This window comes from Crocodylus siamensis, chromosome 11, assembly GCF_052110815.1.
Source record: "Crocodylus siamensis isolate JL-2025a chromosome 11, ASM5211081v1, whole genome shotgun sequence".
In the NCBI taxonomy this organism is placed as follows: domain Eukaryota; kingdom Metazoa; phylum Chordata; order Crocodylia; family Crocodylidae; genus Crocodylus; species Crocodylus siamensis.
The window spans coordinates 21547507-21561430 of record NC_143405.1 but is presented as its reverse complement, the minus strand read 5'-3'; the positions used below and the strand labels follow the sequence as shown (position 1 = coordinate 21561430).

General features: G+C 53.3%; 2 protein-coding genes across 6 annotated transcripts in view; one reads left to right on the top strand and one right to left on the bottom strand.

The window, feature by feature from the left end:
• The window catches only part of RAD54L2 (RAD54 like 2), a 98513-nt gene extending 96233 nt beyond the window's left edge, over window positions 1-2280 (top strand). For both annotated transcript variants that reach the window (XM_090022979.1, XM_090022980.1), the window contains 2 exons: window positions 430-522; window positions 784-2280. In XM_090022979.1, coding sequence (XP_089879105.1) covers window positions 430-522; window positions 784-1772 — 1082 coding nt within the window. In that variant the 3' untranslated portion in view covers window positions 1773-2280. The remainder of the gene's footprint in view (window positions 1-429; window positions 523-783) is intronic.
• A 5475-nt stretch (window positions 2281-7755) lies between these two features.
• LOC149855593 (semaphorin-3D-like) overlaps window positions 7756-13924 on the bottom strand; it is a 48618-nt gene continuing 42449 nt past the window's right edge. For all 4 annotated transcript variants that reach the window (XM_090022981.1, XM_090022983.1, XM_090022982.1 and 1 more), the window contains 6 exons: window positions 11179-11267; window positions 10395-10436; window positions 9910-10067; window positions 9373-9437; window positions 8908-9041; window positions 7756-8641 (listed from right to left, as the gene is read on the bottom strand). In XM_090022981.1, coding sequence (XP_089879107.1) covers window positions 8207-8641; window positions 8908-9041; window positions 9373-9437; window positions 9910-10067; window positions 10395-10436; window positions 11179-11267 — 923 coding nt within the window. In that variant the 3' untranslated portion in view covers window positions 7756-8206. The remainder of the gene's footprint in view (window positions 8642-8907; window positions 9042-9372; window positions 9438-9909; window positions 10068-10394; window positions 10437-11178; window positions 11268-13924) is intronic.

Here is a 13924-nt window from a genome sequence, read left to right as displayed (position 1 = left end):
GAAGAGGCACCAAGAGAGAACCAGCCTGCATCTGCCTCAAGGTATTCCAGTGTTTACCAGGAGCTATAAGCAGCCCAGGGCTGCTGTCCTCTGTGATAAAGGAGCTTCAGCACCTGCATTTTGCAGCCTGCTTTGCTTATGAGGATTATGGCCCACTGGCTACGAGTGTGTTGCCAGCACCACCCTCTGCTCCGCAGAGTTTGGGTGCCTATATTTGTCTGCATTGGGTCCATAAATCTTTGAGGCTGGCACAACATTGTAACTGTACTGTGTTGCTTAAGGGTAATGCTCCCAGGTGGCACTTAGAGAAATCAGACACATTTGGGGATCAGGGGCTGGTGTCTCCCTACTTCTGTTCTGCCTTTCCCTTGTGGGTGGAAGTGTGCACCCCAGGCTGGGCTCTGATTCCGACTTCTCTTTCTGTTCCAGGGACATACATCCGGACCAGCGATGGGCGCATTTTTGCTATCCGTACCACTGGGAAGCCAAAGAGCAATGAAGACCATCGAGCAGCTGCCTCAGGTGGGAATCCAAGAGCTTTAGGCTGGATTCACTTACAAGTGCTGTCCTTCTTGGAGTTTCTATAGGGTGTATATCCCTGTGCTGCCCTCCCCAAGCCTGCAGTTACGGGACACTTGCTTTTATCCCTGGCCCAGACGATCCTCTATTAATAGTCACATAGTTACTCCATATCCGGTTGGTTCTTTCATTCTCTTTCATTGTCCAGCCCCGTGATGTTTCCCTGGGCTGTTATTCTCACCTGCTCCATCTCCTTATCTCCAGGCTCCCAGGGCCCGTCTCTTGAATCCACGAGCAACGGCAGACACAGTGCCTCCTCACCCAAGCTCCCCAACACTGAGGAGCTCACTCGGCCCATTTCCCCGGACAGCCCAGAGATCATCAGTGAGCTGCAGCAGTACGCAGAGGCAGCTGCTGCCCGGGAGTCTCGCCACAGCTCCCCCAGCACTAATGCAGTGCAAGGACACCCTGCCCGGACAGACAGCCTGGCCCCCTTGGCAGCCCGGGGAGCTGAGCAGCGGTCTGGGATCCATTGTTTGGCTCCCTCAGGTTCTTCAGCCCTGCCAGCCGCTAGCCAACATGTTGATGGCCACGCAGTACTGGACTTGAGGGGCAACAAGCGCAAATCAACATCGCCTTCTGCCCCGGAGGAACATGCCCGTCGGCAGCAAAAAAAGCGCCAGCTGCCAACAGCAGTTCAGCCGTTGGAACACGGGTACCCAGTCTCTGGTGGGTTCACCATGCCTCCCGTCTCTCTAAACCACAACCTAACCCATCCATTTGTCCCCCAAGCAGGAAACTCCTTGTACATGGGCACTGGCTCCTCCTACTACCAGCTGCCCAATTTTCTCTCAGACCCTCACCTGGTGTTCCCTGTGACTACTGACCCTCTGCTGACAGCTGGCACAGCCAGCTCCTCTGCTGCTACCTCAGCCACAGCCAGCGTCCCCCCATTCATGCTCAACCCCTCTGTGACGGGGATGCTGCCCAACTACTCACTTCCCTTCACGCAGTCACTCCTGCCCGAGCCCAGGATGTTTGCTCCTTTCCCCGCCCCTGTCCTGCCAGGCGGCCTTTCCAGGAGCATGGCATCTGCCTACCCTGGCTACATGTCCCCTCAATCGGGTTACCCGGCCGGGGGCCTCCTTCGGTCCCAGGTGCCTCAGTTTGAATCCCAGGAGGTCCCAGAGGTGGGATGCAGCTCCAATGATGAGGACAAAGACGACGATGTAATAGAGATCACAGGGAAATAATGGGCCTGGCTCCTGCTAGATCTTAACTCAGCCAGGAGGCAAGTGTTGCAGGACCTTTTGGAGTCAGGATTTCACCTCCAGGATACAGCAGCAGGGGTGGAGGAGGATATCAAGTGGGTGGCATTAGTGGAGGTGGAGGATCTGCATTGTAGTGGGGGTGGGGAAGGGTGAGGAAATACATGGAATGGACCTACAGTGCGGGGGGGAGTGCGAACTGGGGGAGGGAAGCAGCAATGCAAACCATAGGAGTGCCTCCCTTGCTTCCTCTCCCCTGCTATCCATCCGTCTGTCTGTCTGTCTTGTCTGAAAGGGAAACCTGATATTGCGATTTGGAGCCCCTCCTCAGGCCTGGAGACATGGGGTCAATTGCTGTCTGTGAAAGAGCTCCCTCTCACACAAACTGCCTTATCTGTGAAGTTCTCTGGCTCAAGGAGGCGCAGGGTGGGGGGTGCCCCAGCAGAGGGTGGTGGTGGAGAGCAGTTTTAATGGGGGGACCAGGGTGGGGGGTTGGGAGGAGCAAGCTAGATATATGTAAAGCGGGTGGGTCGGTGGGTGGGTGGGGGGTCCATGTAAAAAAACAATTTGTTTTTCATCCTCTTAAAATTCAAAGCAACTAGTCTGACAGCTGGTGCTGGCACCCACGGGCTGTGACATGGCCAGGGAATGCCGACACGTGACTCTCCAGTTGTCTTTCCTCAGGAGCTGTCTCTCGGATTCCCATTGAAGCAGGTTGATCTGTGGTTTCAGGCAGGGGTGGATTCATGCGCTGAGGCTGTTTGAGGACTCCCCCATTTTCGGCACTGGTCCAGGCGAGGTGAGGGGTGTGCCACCATGTTGCAGGGGGACAACAAAGTGGGAATGAGGGGTCTGGTTGGACTCCCATCGCCCCCCAGCAATGAAACAGTTTGAAAAGGGAGACAAGGGTGGACTCAGTGCCCATGTCTGTTGACTCTGATCAGAGTGACTCCCCCCTCTACAGCCCCTGCTTTAATTTATTTCATGAAGGCAAATATTTATTGTTTGGGGTGGGGGACTTTTTTTTCTTTCTCTTTTCTATTAATTTTCATGCTCTTAAAAAAGCAAACAAAGAAAGTTCTGGCCTCCAGAATGCCACAATGGAACAGCAAAGGGATAGCACTGCCATCTTGCACCAAGTAATCACTGTGACACCATATGGATGAAAGAGTGAAGGGATGCCCTGCCTTTGAGAGAGGGGCTGCCTGCACTGCTTTCAGGTGGGGTCAGGGAGCTCATGGCAACAGAGGGACCTGAGCATCCCAGTACTCTAAAACCAGTTTGCTCAGCCCCTGGCAAGAGGAAAAACTTTGTGCCACTAGCAGGCATTTCCCCCACCACCTGGCACAGAGGGTGCTGCTGTCAGGCTCTGAATCCAGTTGTTCACAGCAGGAGAGTTGTCATGTAGGAGTAAAGAGGGAGGGAAGGTCCCTGGAATAACAAGACACTGAGTTGCACTGGCAGCTTGTCTTGGGGTGGGGGATGGGGGTCTTGGTTCAAATCCTGCTCTGGGATTTGAGGTGCCATGTTTGCATGAGTTCACAACTGGAGCTGGACTGTCTGCCTTTGTCTGTGGGAAGTGTGTGTGTGGGTGGGTGGGGTAACAAGTGAGTGTATTAGCAGTCTGAAATATTGGAAACTCAGTGCCAGCTCTGTGTGGCCATCTCCAGGAGATGAGGGGAGAGCTTCCTTATGTTAAATGTCCTTGGAATGTGGCTTAGGCCATTTGACCAACGGCAGTTATTGGTACAGACTTATAATAAGGAAGTCTCCATGACATGAGTCCACGATGCAGTCACTGCGGTCTGTTCAGACCAATTGAGTTCAGGAGAGAGGTGGTGCTGCTTTATTTTGAGAAGACAGTGGGGGTGCGTCTTGTTTCACAAAAGTCTGATGTTATGGGGCTTTCACAATGTCTCTCTATGTAACGGACATTGTCAGACACAGCCACACCATTCATAGAAGCCTTAGATCTACAGTTTAGCTATGCAAATTATTTTAATTATTTAAAAAGAACAGACATTAAAATAGTGCTTTCTTTAATATATTTTAGAACTTGGAAACTGGGAGAGGGGAGGTTCTTGAGAGAAGTTCTGGGGAACTAGTCTTTGGAGGTACCATGGGAATTGAAACATACACACTCTCCCTCTCTTTTCTCTTCGCTCTCTTTCACTCTTCTCTCCCTGGCTCCAATGACAACAGCAAAGCAAACTCAGCCCTGGTACCCATGCAGCAAACTCAGCCCTAGTACCCACCATGCAAGGTTGTCCAAAGACTTGACAATGCTGCATCTGTGAGTCATGCCCTTGTGTGGTTTGTGTGCAAAGTCCTAAGACACTGATTGTATTCCACAAGCTCCCCTAGGTGTCTGTGTCCCTGTATCAGCTGCTTTATCTCCAGTGGAACTGAATGCTCTTTGGTGAGAACACAAAGTTTTCTAATCCTCAGGTGTCTAACCTGTGCCCATAGAAGTATTGGTCTCGGATGAGAACAGAGCCCTAACTGCAAGGACTTTAGTTGCTTTATGGTCTGTACTAGGTAGCATGGTTAGTCTGAGTGATCATGCTTATTATAACTGTTAATGGGGGTATTTTGTGTATCTATCCTGGGTAGAGCTGAGACCAAAAGTTTGTAGCAGGTGGTAACTTTTTCTTCTCACTCTACTAATCGTGTCTCAAGGACAGCACCAGAGGCTTCTGTAGGGCCTTCTCACCAGCACTGAATAGGGCAGGCCTCTGGCACAAACCTGCTCTGATGGATGGAATATACTAATGTTTCTGGTCATGGGCACATCTGGGAGAGTAATCTGATGAAGCACTGTAATCATAGGAAGGGGAGATAGCCATAGGAAATGTACACCTGTAATGTACTTCTCCAGTCACTGAGTGGCAGGGTTTGTTTCTCTTCCTCCAAGCAGGTAGGGGAAGGCCACATTTTTATGAAGCCGATTCTTGCACTTAGCCAACAGGGCTGGGAAAGACTCCATGACTGCTTTGTTGTGCGTTGCCTCTTTAAAGTGGCCCTGGTCAAGAGGGACCTTCCTTGTCCTTGACCAACTTTTCACTTGTGTCTGTCTGTTTATAGTACAGTCATTAAAGTTCTCCACCTCCATGAACTACTTATTAGAGACTGCTGTACTCACTGGGGGTGTTCTTCTCATCTTCGTAAGTGCCTGGGCTGAGCCCCCATCCTGTTCTTCACCCAGCACTTGAGCCGGTCCCTCCACCTCTCTACCATGCAGCCCAACAGACATCCACACTCCCTCCTTCCGGTTTCCCTTGGTCACCCCTCCAAAGGGAGGCAGAGTTTTAAAGATCAACCCCTTTGACTGGACAACATTACAGCTGCCATCAGAGTGCTGGGCAAGAGATCCCCTGCTGAGAAGGAAGTGAGGAACCTTTTTGTGCCCCATGTGTTCTGGTAGTGCTGGAAACATCTCCACTTCTACAGTGCTGACCCCTGAAGTCTCCCAGGAATGCAGAGCTGGTTATGCTGAGGGCAAAAGGAGCAGGAAATACAGCTCATCACGATTCTTCAGTGATGCGTACCGAAAAAGCTTGAAAGGTCCCTTTGCTGCTTGTAAGTCACAAGAATGTCCTGGCTCTTCAGAGCAGGCATGTGTAATGGAGACCTGAGTCTTCATCCATAGCACTCTCACTGTCCCTCACATGTCCCCATGGGTTCCTGCTTTCCCCCATCCTCTCCAGTGGCCCATAGTCATGCTTTGAGGCATCCTCTCTGCTTTCCTGATCTCGGTGTGGGGACTTCATTTGTATGGACTGGATTTTCCTTTTGCTGCTGGACTTATGACTCCTAACCACCTAACCAAAGCGCCTGATAACTCCTATTTGGGCTGCAGGGAACAGTGAGAATAGAAACACAAGACTCTGCTAAAGCAGGTAGACACTAGGGAACTTTCCTGAGCCCAGCACAGGATCCTGGGATAGCACGTTGGCTGTTTCTACTCAGTATATCAATAAGTCAAATAAGCTATTAGTGTTTCTATAGCAGCTTCCAGACTGGCAGGGATGGCACCACTACAAGACATGAGCACAAGGTTAGGGTGGGAGGTGACCTTGTACTTCAGTGTGACCTAGGACTATATTGGCTCTGCCTGGTCCTGGTTCATGATTGGGCTACAGAGAAGAGCTAGTTTGGTTTCTCATGCAGCTCCATGGATGTTGTGGAGGGATGGAGCTGGGTGAATATGGCAAAACAGCTGATGGCTAATTTAGAGAAAGTCATGGTCAGGTGGTGGAGATAGCACACAGAAACAGGTGAAATAAGCAACTATTCACAATTGATGCATTTCTTGCCTTGTCTGGGTAAAATCCAATAATCCATGTTTAGGGGTAACAGGTGTGGGGTGGTTTGAGAATTTAGCCAAACTAGACGCACTGGGAATGGCTTCTTGAATTTGAATGGGCAAAGGAACCCACCTGCAAAGAGAGGATGGTTTTAGGTGGAGGAGAATCAACAGACTGGGGGCATGGGGCAGAAATCCCCATTCCCCTGTGCTAAAATAATGCCACTAACAGCTGCCTGCAGCTGCACTGCTTCTTGGGTCATCCTGTTGTGTTAGCATTCAGCTTGCATTCAGGAGCTCTCTGGTAGATCCACTTATAGAGGGGAGTGTGAGTGAATCCATTGATTTTGGGTTTCTTTCTTTGTTTTCTGGGGTTTTTTGGGTTTTTTTTGTTTTTTTTAAATACTGCCTTAGTTTGTGGCCTGTCTTTTGTGATTGGAAGGAGGCATGTCTGTAGCAGGGCGGGTCGCTCGGGCGGCTGCACGCATGATCATGTGCTTCCCTCTTCTCTGTCTAGCGGGATGTGTTCGCCTGATTTCCCAGAACAGAGACTTTGAACAATTTGTTGTTTATATGATGTATTTATTTTTACTTGTGTTTCATGTCATTTTTTTAAAAAAACAAATAAATTGTAACTTGGTACAACTGCCTGTGGGCTCACTCGCTCCTCCTGCTGTGAAACATCCAGAACCAGAGCAGGGGTCTTGGGCTGCAGGAGGTCTGGTATGGATGTTCATGCACACATGCACTCATCTCAGCCCCAGCTGTGAGTGCCAGGGGTGTCAGAAGAGGCTTAGTGAGCTTGATTGTGCTGGAGGGAGTGGAATAAGGGATCACTCAATTCAGCAGAGCACCTTGGCAGATGTGTTAAGACTCAATGACACAGTGCTTTGTGGAAGTGGGGCACAAGAAACCATCACCATGGTCAACAATAAGTTAAAACTAGTCCCTGACAAACAGCCAGTGACTGGTTGCTCTGCTCAGTTGCTTTGGTTCACCAGCTGAAGTTGACCCTCTTTTGACACTGTAGCACAAGGGTGTTATTGCAGAGGATTTTCCCCTGGCAGGAGCATCCCAGCACTGGCCCTGGCTTGTTACAAAGTACATTTAGTGAGGTAGTGGCCTTGGTTTTGATAAGCTGATTCACAAACCCCCAGGTGGGGGCGGGGGCAAGCAAACCTATGCTGCTTGGAAGCAGCTGCCAGCCTGAGCCTGCAGGAATGGCCAGTGCAGCTGGGAGAACAGTACTGCAAAGGATTTTCCCTGCAGGTTTGGTGAATGACCTCTGCCCAAGCTCGTTGCTGTGGAGCGGGTCGACAGAGCCCTGGCCACCATGTTTGCATCTCTGAGGTCTGTGAAGACAGTGTCTGATCTGAAGCCCCTGCTGAACTGCCCCGCGCCTCAGCTCAACATGTTCTGTCTCCACCTGCCACTTCTGCTAGGAAAATTAGTCAATGCCTGAGGCACTTTCCAAGTAGACCTGGGATTAGTGCTGCCTTGCCCTGCCCTGTGCTCCAGCCACTGCACCAGGCAGCATCCTGCCTTGCAAAGCCCCCTCCAAGGGGCTGGACTGGGGGGAAGCCTGCACTGGGGCTAGGTCTGCATTTCATGCAATGTAATGGCTGCCTGCAAGTGGCTGGCAAGAAACAGGAGGGGCCATTCTTCCTCTCCAGTATTTATTTTTAAGAAGAAGAATAAAAATGACAGGAGAAAAATGCAGGGAATAAATACTTCATGGTATGTAGATACTGTCTATCCCCTGGTCAGGTCAGTCTTGCTCAGCAGGCTTTGTAACCAGCTGTCTGCTCCAGGTCAGGGGCTGGGTCCCCTGCATGCACTCACTGCCAGACGTGGCTGTTCCATGGGGCTCTGGGTGTCCCAGTGTTTCTGGTGTCTTCACCATCCCCCCCCAGGCTTGGGGAAAGACGGGAGAAGGGCAGAGTCATGTCTGAGGTAGTCAACAGCAGGTCCTTAGGTTTTTCAGCAAGCATCTGGAGCTGGTAGTGGCAGGCAGGGTGGGCATTTAGAAAGGCTCTGGGGACACAGCCAACTAGAGAGAGAGGGAGGCTTCCATGCCCTCCTGAGCCCATGTGGCACAAAGATCAGGGCAGTCTCAAGCCACTTCCTTGTGCTGAGTGGGGCCAGGATGCCGGCGCACCCTGCCTTTCTTGCCTTCCAGGGAGTGCTGCTGCCACTTCTGGTTCCAGGCCTTTTGCCGCTGCCTCTCCTGGTGCCGCAGAGCACTGCAGTATTCACTGAGGCTGGTGCCTGGTGGCCCCAAGGCCCGTGGGTACCCCTTGTAGTGGAACTGCCCTGCGATGCCAGGCATGGCGCTCTGGTGATTCCCCCCTGCCTCCATGGCCTTGCTCCACTTGGAAGGTGGGGCCTCCATCACCTCGTGCCCAATGACACGGAGGGTGTAGCGTGCAAGGGGGTGGGAGAAGGAGCGCTCCACCGCCTGGCACTCATACAGCCCTGTGTCCTCTCTTGCCAGCTGGCGGATCAGGAGTCCCTGCTCAAGGACAGAGATGCGGTCGTTCTTCCTAACCTGGAGCAAATGCAGGAGGCAAAGTGAAGGAGGCGGGGGGCTCTGAACTGCAGCGCGGTGCAGGGGCTGCAGCTCAGCCAAAATGTCTGCAGGGGTTTTATGAGGCTGAGCTGGGAAGGGGGTGGAGCTGTTGTAGGCAAAGAACGGAGGCCTGCACAGTGTCTCTTCCACATCTGCAGAGAGGCCCAGGCACCTTCCCTGCCCCATCCAGGGCACTGTCCCCTGACCCAGACAGCCTAGCCCTGAGCCATTCCTTTCCCCTGTACCTCTTCCAGCACTGCCGCCCTGCTGTGCTGCATGAGCCAGCGCGTGGCCGTCTGAGGAGAGTGGGCCACGCACTCCAGGAACGTGGAGTTATTCTCCACCCCGAACACCAGCTTCTCCTCGGCTGCAGGGAGCTCTGTGCAAGGGGGGAGCAAAGGAGTGGGCACAGGGTAGGGGGAGCCCTACCAGGGCTGGGGCCTGCTACTGCAAGACCCTACTCATGAGCCATCAGCACTCCCTGCCCCACAGATTCCTCCCTCAGCATCCCTCAGCTGCCACCTGAACCACTGCTGCTCCAAGGGGCAGGAGCTGACATTGCACCAATGCCATGCTGTGCTGCCTCACTCCCAGCTGCCCCTTCTGCCCAGGGCCCTTGTGCCCGCCTTCCCCCCATCTACAGCAGGAAGAAGAGCCCAGAGAAGGCACCACACTGGTGCTGGGTGGGTGTGACCATGGCTGACTCTCACCCTCTGTGGTGTCCTGGCACTGGCTGGCTGGATCAGCCTTCAGCACATCTTGGCACCGTGCTCGCCTGTAGGAAGGGGAATGAGACCGCCCAGTTGGTCAGTTGGGTACCTGCAGCATCTCCTGGTGATGCATGGTCTGTGCACAGGAAGCTTGTTAGCAGGACTGTGTGTGAGGGGCCCAGGAGTGGAGTTGGGGGGTTGGTCTGGGGGGGTGGGGAGGGGGCAGAGTGGCAGTGGCAGGGCTGTGGGTATGGGGGAACCAGGGCAGGATGAAAGAATAATGGCAGGGCTGGCTGAAGCCTACACCAGGGCTAGGCAGGGGCTGCTGCAGTGCAGAGCTGCTGGCTGGGTTGGCTTGGGGAAGCTGCTGCCAGTGCTGAATCTCATGCCAGCTGATAGTGTTTGTTGCTGCTGGGAAGGGTGTCAGGGGAGCTAGGTAGCCTGCCCTAGGCCTTCCCTCTTCACCATATGCAGACATGGCTGCCATCCCTGGGAGGGCAGTGTGGGGCTGGGAGCACGGTCAGGGCTGGGTCTCACCTCTTCTCAATCAGCGGGTGGGGGCTGCAAGCCTTGCCATCCCAGGTGCAGTAGGGGTCCCTGCCCAAGCAGCAGTCGGTGCAGGCCTTGCCATAGAGCTCACAGCGGTGCAGGGAGAGCTGGACCAGCCCATGGGCATTGCTCACAAAAAGCTCCTGCTGCTCACAGAACCAGGACAGTGGCACTTACCTGGATGCTCCTGTCCCCACCCCAGCTGGCCCCAGGGCTCTGGGGCAGGGTGAACCAAGAGCCAAGCCTCCCCATGGGGGAAGCAATTGGGTCGTATGTGGCTGTAAATTAATGTAGGGCACCCTCCTCTTGTCCTGCAGCTGGGCTGTGCCAGTGCCCTGGAGCAGGGATCCCATTGCCTGAGCCCAGGAGGCTGGTCCCCCAGCACACATGCCACAGACGGGAGCAACAGGGCCCGGGCCTGATGGGGTCTGCAAGCAGGACTGGGTCTCAGAAAACAGCTAGTGAGGACTCACCCGCTTCAGCGAAAACTGCATGTCCAGGATGGGCAAGGGCACCTACGAGAGAAAGGCCATCATTGCAGTGGGAGGGGGCAATAGTTGTGCTCAGCCAAGGCAGCCCTGGCTGTGCTGGGTTCCCTTAACACACAAGCAGTGAGAGGGTTAAATCCAAGAGGGCTGTGGTCACCATTCCCAGCTGGGCTGTTACAAGACCCTGCTGCAGAGACAGGCAGCGTGCTCCCAGGGGGGAGTGTGCAGGGCAGGCTGGTTTGACCAAATAACTGGGTTGCCCCGAATCCAACCTCAGCCCTGGCTGAAGACTCAGCCATGCTTGGGTTGGGAAGTAGCCGTGGCCCAGTCTGGCCAGTGCTCCAGCTTGTGCCTCATGGTTCAGCCCATGTTTCAACCCTGCCCAGGCTCAATTATTTGCTTCTGACCTCAGATGCAGGGAAACAACTTGGGGCCTCCATTGCTGACCTGTACGATGGGCATGTCAGGTAGCACTGAGAGGCACCAGAGAGCATAACGGTGAAGCTGCAGTGACCTACAGAGGCTTGCCAGGTACCTGTGGTGACTAAGGTGAGAGCCCACTGCAGCCTGGTGCTGCAGGAGAGCAGGGCTGACTGCCAGCTCCAGCCATCACCACCAGCTCCTCATGTGATGCAGACACCACCCCCCACCCCAGCAGGGGAAGAGCCCAGGCTCTCAGCCTTCTGCTGCGGATGCTCTCTGTAGGGTCTGCTCCAGGAGAAGCCAGAAGGGCCCCTCGGGGCAGGGCTGGTGGAAGCATCTGAAATACCTTAGAGATGCTGATCTCCTCCAAGCTGATCTCCTCGCTGTCCTGGCCTCCCCCACTGGTGACTGCCACCTTCAGCACTTTGCCTTCATCTGTGGAACCAACAGTGGGAGGAGGTGTCAGGGTGGGGAGGATGGGGCACCCCTGCCACAGTGAATCCCCTGCCTACTGCTTGGGAGAAGCTCTGCAGTGTGGCTTGGCTTCTACAGCTGTCCCTAGACAGGAGTCCCCATAGGGCACTTAGGTGGGACAGCTGAGCCCTTGTTCCTCTTAGACCACACCATGAGGCACCTCTTGTTGGATGCTGGTGTTGGCAGGACACTTGCCTGCCTGGCTGAGGTAGTGTTTTTTAGAGACATCCCCCTGTGGCCCTGGTTATAGGCAGGGACAGACGGACAGAACCCTGATGGGCTAGTCCTCACTTTTTGTGGCTTCACCAATTTCTGCTGCATTTAGGCTGCACTGTGTTTCCAGCCCTTGTAGTGCTGATGGGAGCACCCACCACTCTAGCATTGCACAGAGGCAGCCACACTGAGTAGTGTCCAAAGGTTGTGCCCAGCACAGGGATGTTCAGGAGCAGGCTGAGAGGTCTTCAGAGCAGCTCCTATCACTACCCCACTGGGCACTTTTGTGCATGAAACCCACCGGAGTTTCCCTAAGAAGAAGCTAAGTGGGAAATATACCCACAATTAAAGCCCAGCCATCTGGAGCTGGGTACCAGTAGGCTCAGAGTCCTCCACACATGATCTGACATAGCATCTCACTGGGGTTGTCCTGACCAGCTGCAGAACTAAGCCAGATGCCAACCTGGCCCCACCTGGGCTGAGGAAGGCCCGTCTCCATCATGGTTGGGAGAGCTGCCCTGGCACTCCCTGGCAAAGACTTAAATATGTAACCTCAAAGAGCAGGGGAGCTTATATGAAGTATTGTAACCAATAGGAAAATGATACAAGGCATTTTTACCAATAGGCTGGCAGTATGCAGACTTTTGGAGTATGCCTTCCCTGCTGACCTAGGGATGCAAGCCAGCCTCTTCTGTCTCCTGACGGAAGGGATATGTCTTGGCTCCCCCGGCCCGCGCCATCTGGGAGTCACTGGAATGTCTAAGCCTGCCCTTGAGAAGGTTCCCCAAACCCAAGTCAAAGCCTGTGACCTCATGGTTTAATGAGTTAGTTGCAGAGCCAAGTGCCAGTCCCTGGAGCAGCTCTGGGAAGGCCAGAAACCTTTACTAGGTGCATCTCAAGGAAGGGAGGGAAGTGTGGGCCATAATGCTCTCACCAGCAAGAATCTGAGCACTCTCTTTGAGCACATTTACATGCAGCATGGGTAAAATGCAGCCACCTCTGCAGCAACCTACTCCAGGAAGGCAACAACCAGCTGGGGTGCAGCACAATAGTGGAGTGAAGGGAAAGTCTGCCTCAGATATGAGGTCACGCCCCATCTTATACTCCACATCTTCCAATATCCAAGCAAGCCACCAGACTTCAAGTTCTCACCCGAGACACCCACTGACACAGGTTAGCTGGAACTTAGTTTCTCTCCAAGGTTACGGGGCTGAGCTGACCATGCTGGGATCAGAGCCTGTTGACTCTGAGACCCTGGGCAACTGGATATCCTCCAAGACTATATGGAAAACCCTACAGTTACCCAGGAATGCTACAGCTTGCAGTCTGTGCAGTATGTGCTGCATCCATAGGAGCAGGGGAGGTTTTTATAGCAGGAGGAGGGGGAATGCAAAGGAGGGCCACTGCAGAGGTCACAACCCCACCATCATCTCTGTGATGGTCACAAGTGGCCCAGAGGCCAGCATGCCAGCATGATCAAAACTGGGCCAGAGCCAGAGGCCAGCATGATCAGAACTGGGAGGTGAGCTGTTAGTTACAGATTTCCCTTGCTTTATGCTGTACATGTGTTCCTGGAAAACAATGCAGAACTTGAATTTGCATAAAGGGAACCTACTTTACAGTGTAATAATGCACCGCACAAAGCAGCTGACTGCAGGGTTGCACCACATTGATCTCATAAGAGTGAATTTACCTTGCATATAATGAATTTTTGGTATAAAAAGGGTTATCCCATAAGAGTGAATTCACACATACAGAACCCGTATAAAGTGAGGGAAACCTGTACTGCAGCTGTGATTTATGGAGAGCAGGTGCTACAAAGAAGAGAGTCTGGAAGCCTTTTATAGCTCTGACTACTTGATTAGAGCAAGGGGATTATTGCATCTCCTCCCCTCACAGGGAAAACTGCCTCAAGGTCGGCATGAGAGCACGGTCTCCTGTGCTGAGCAAGGAGGAGAGAGCAGATTGCCCTGAAATGCTCCAGCAAGCACTTAAGTGAATCTCTGTTCAATCCAAAGCCAAGCTGGTTGGGAGAGCTGAGGAGAGACCAGCCCTGGGGAAGGTGGCCAAGGATGTTTAGGCATTATGCAATGTGAGCTCTCACATCCATGTGAGAAGACCAAGCCAGAGCCCTCTAAGTATAGCAAGAGACACCAAACTCAGGCTCAGCCTGGCAAGCATGCCACAAGCTGGCCATCACCAAGCTAGCTGAAGAAGGGCCTTCTTGATTACAGCCTGTCTCCAGGTCACTGACTGTGTGTGGCTTGCTGGCAGACCCCTGAAGAGGGAACTTTGTGCATCACTAGCTCCACATCTGCTAGCTCTGTGTATCTGTCCCCCCTTGCTAGTAGGCTCTGAATGATGTGTTTGGTGGAAGAAGGGGGGAGAGGCAGAAGGGCAGAGGT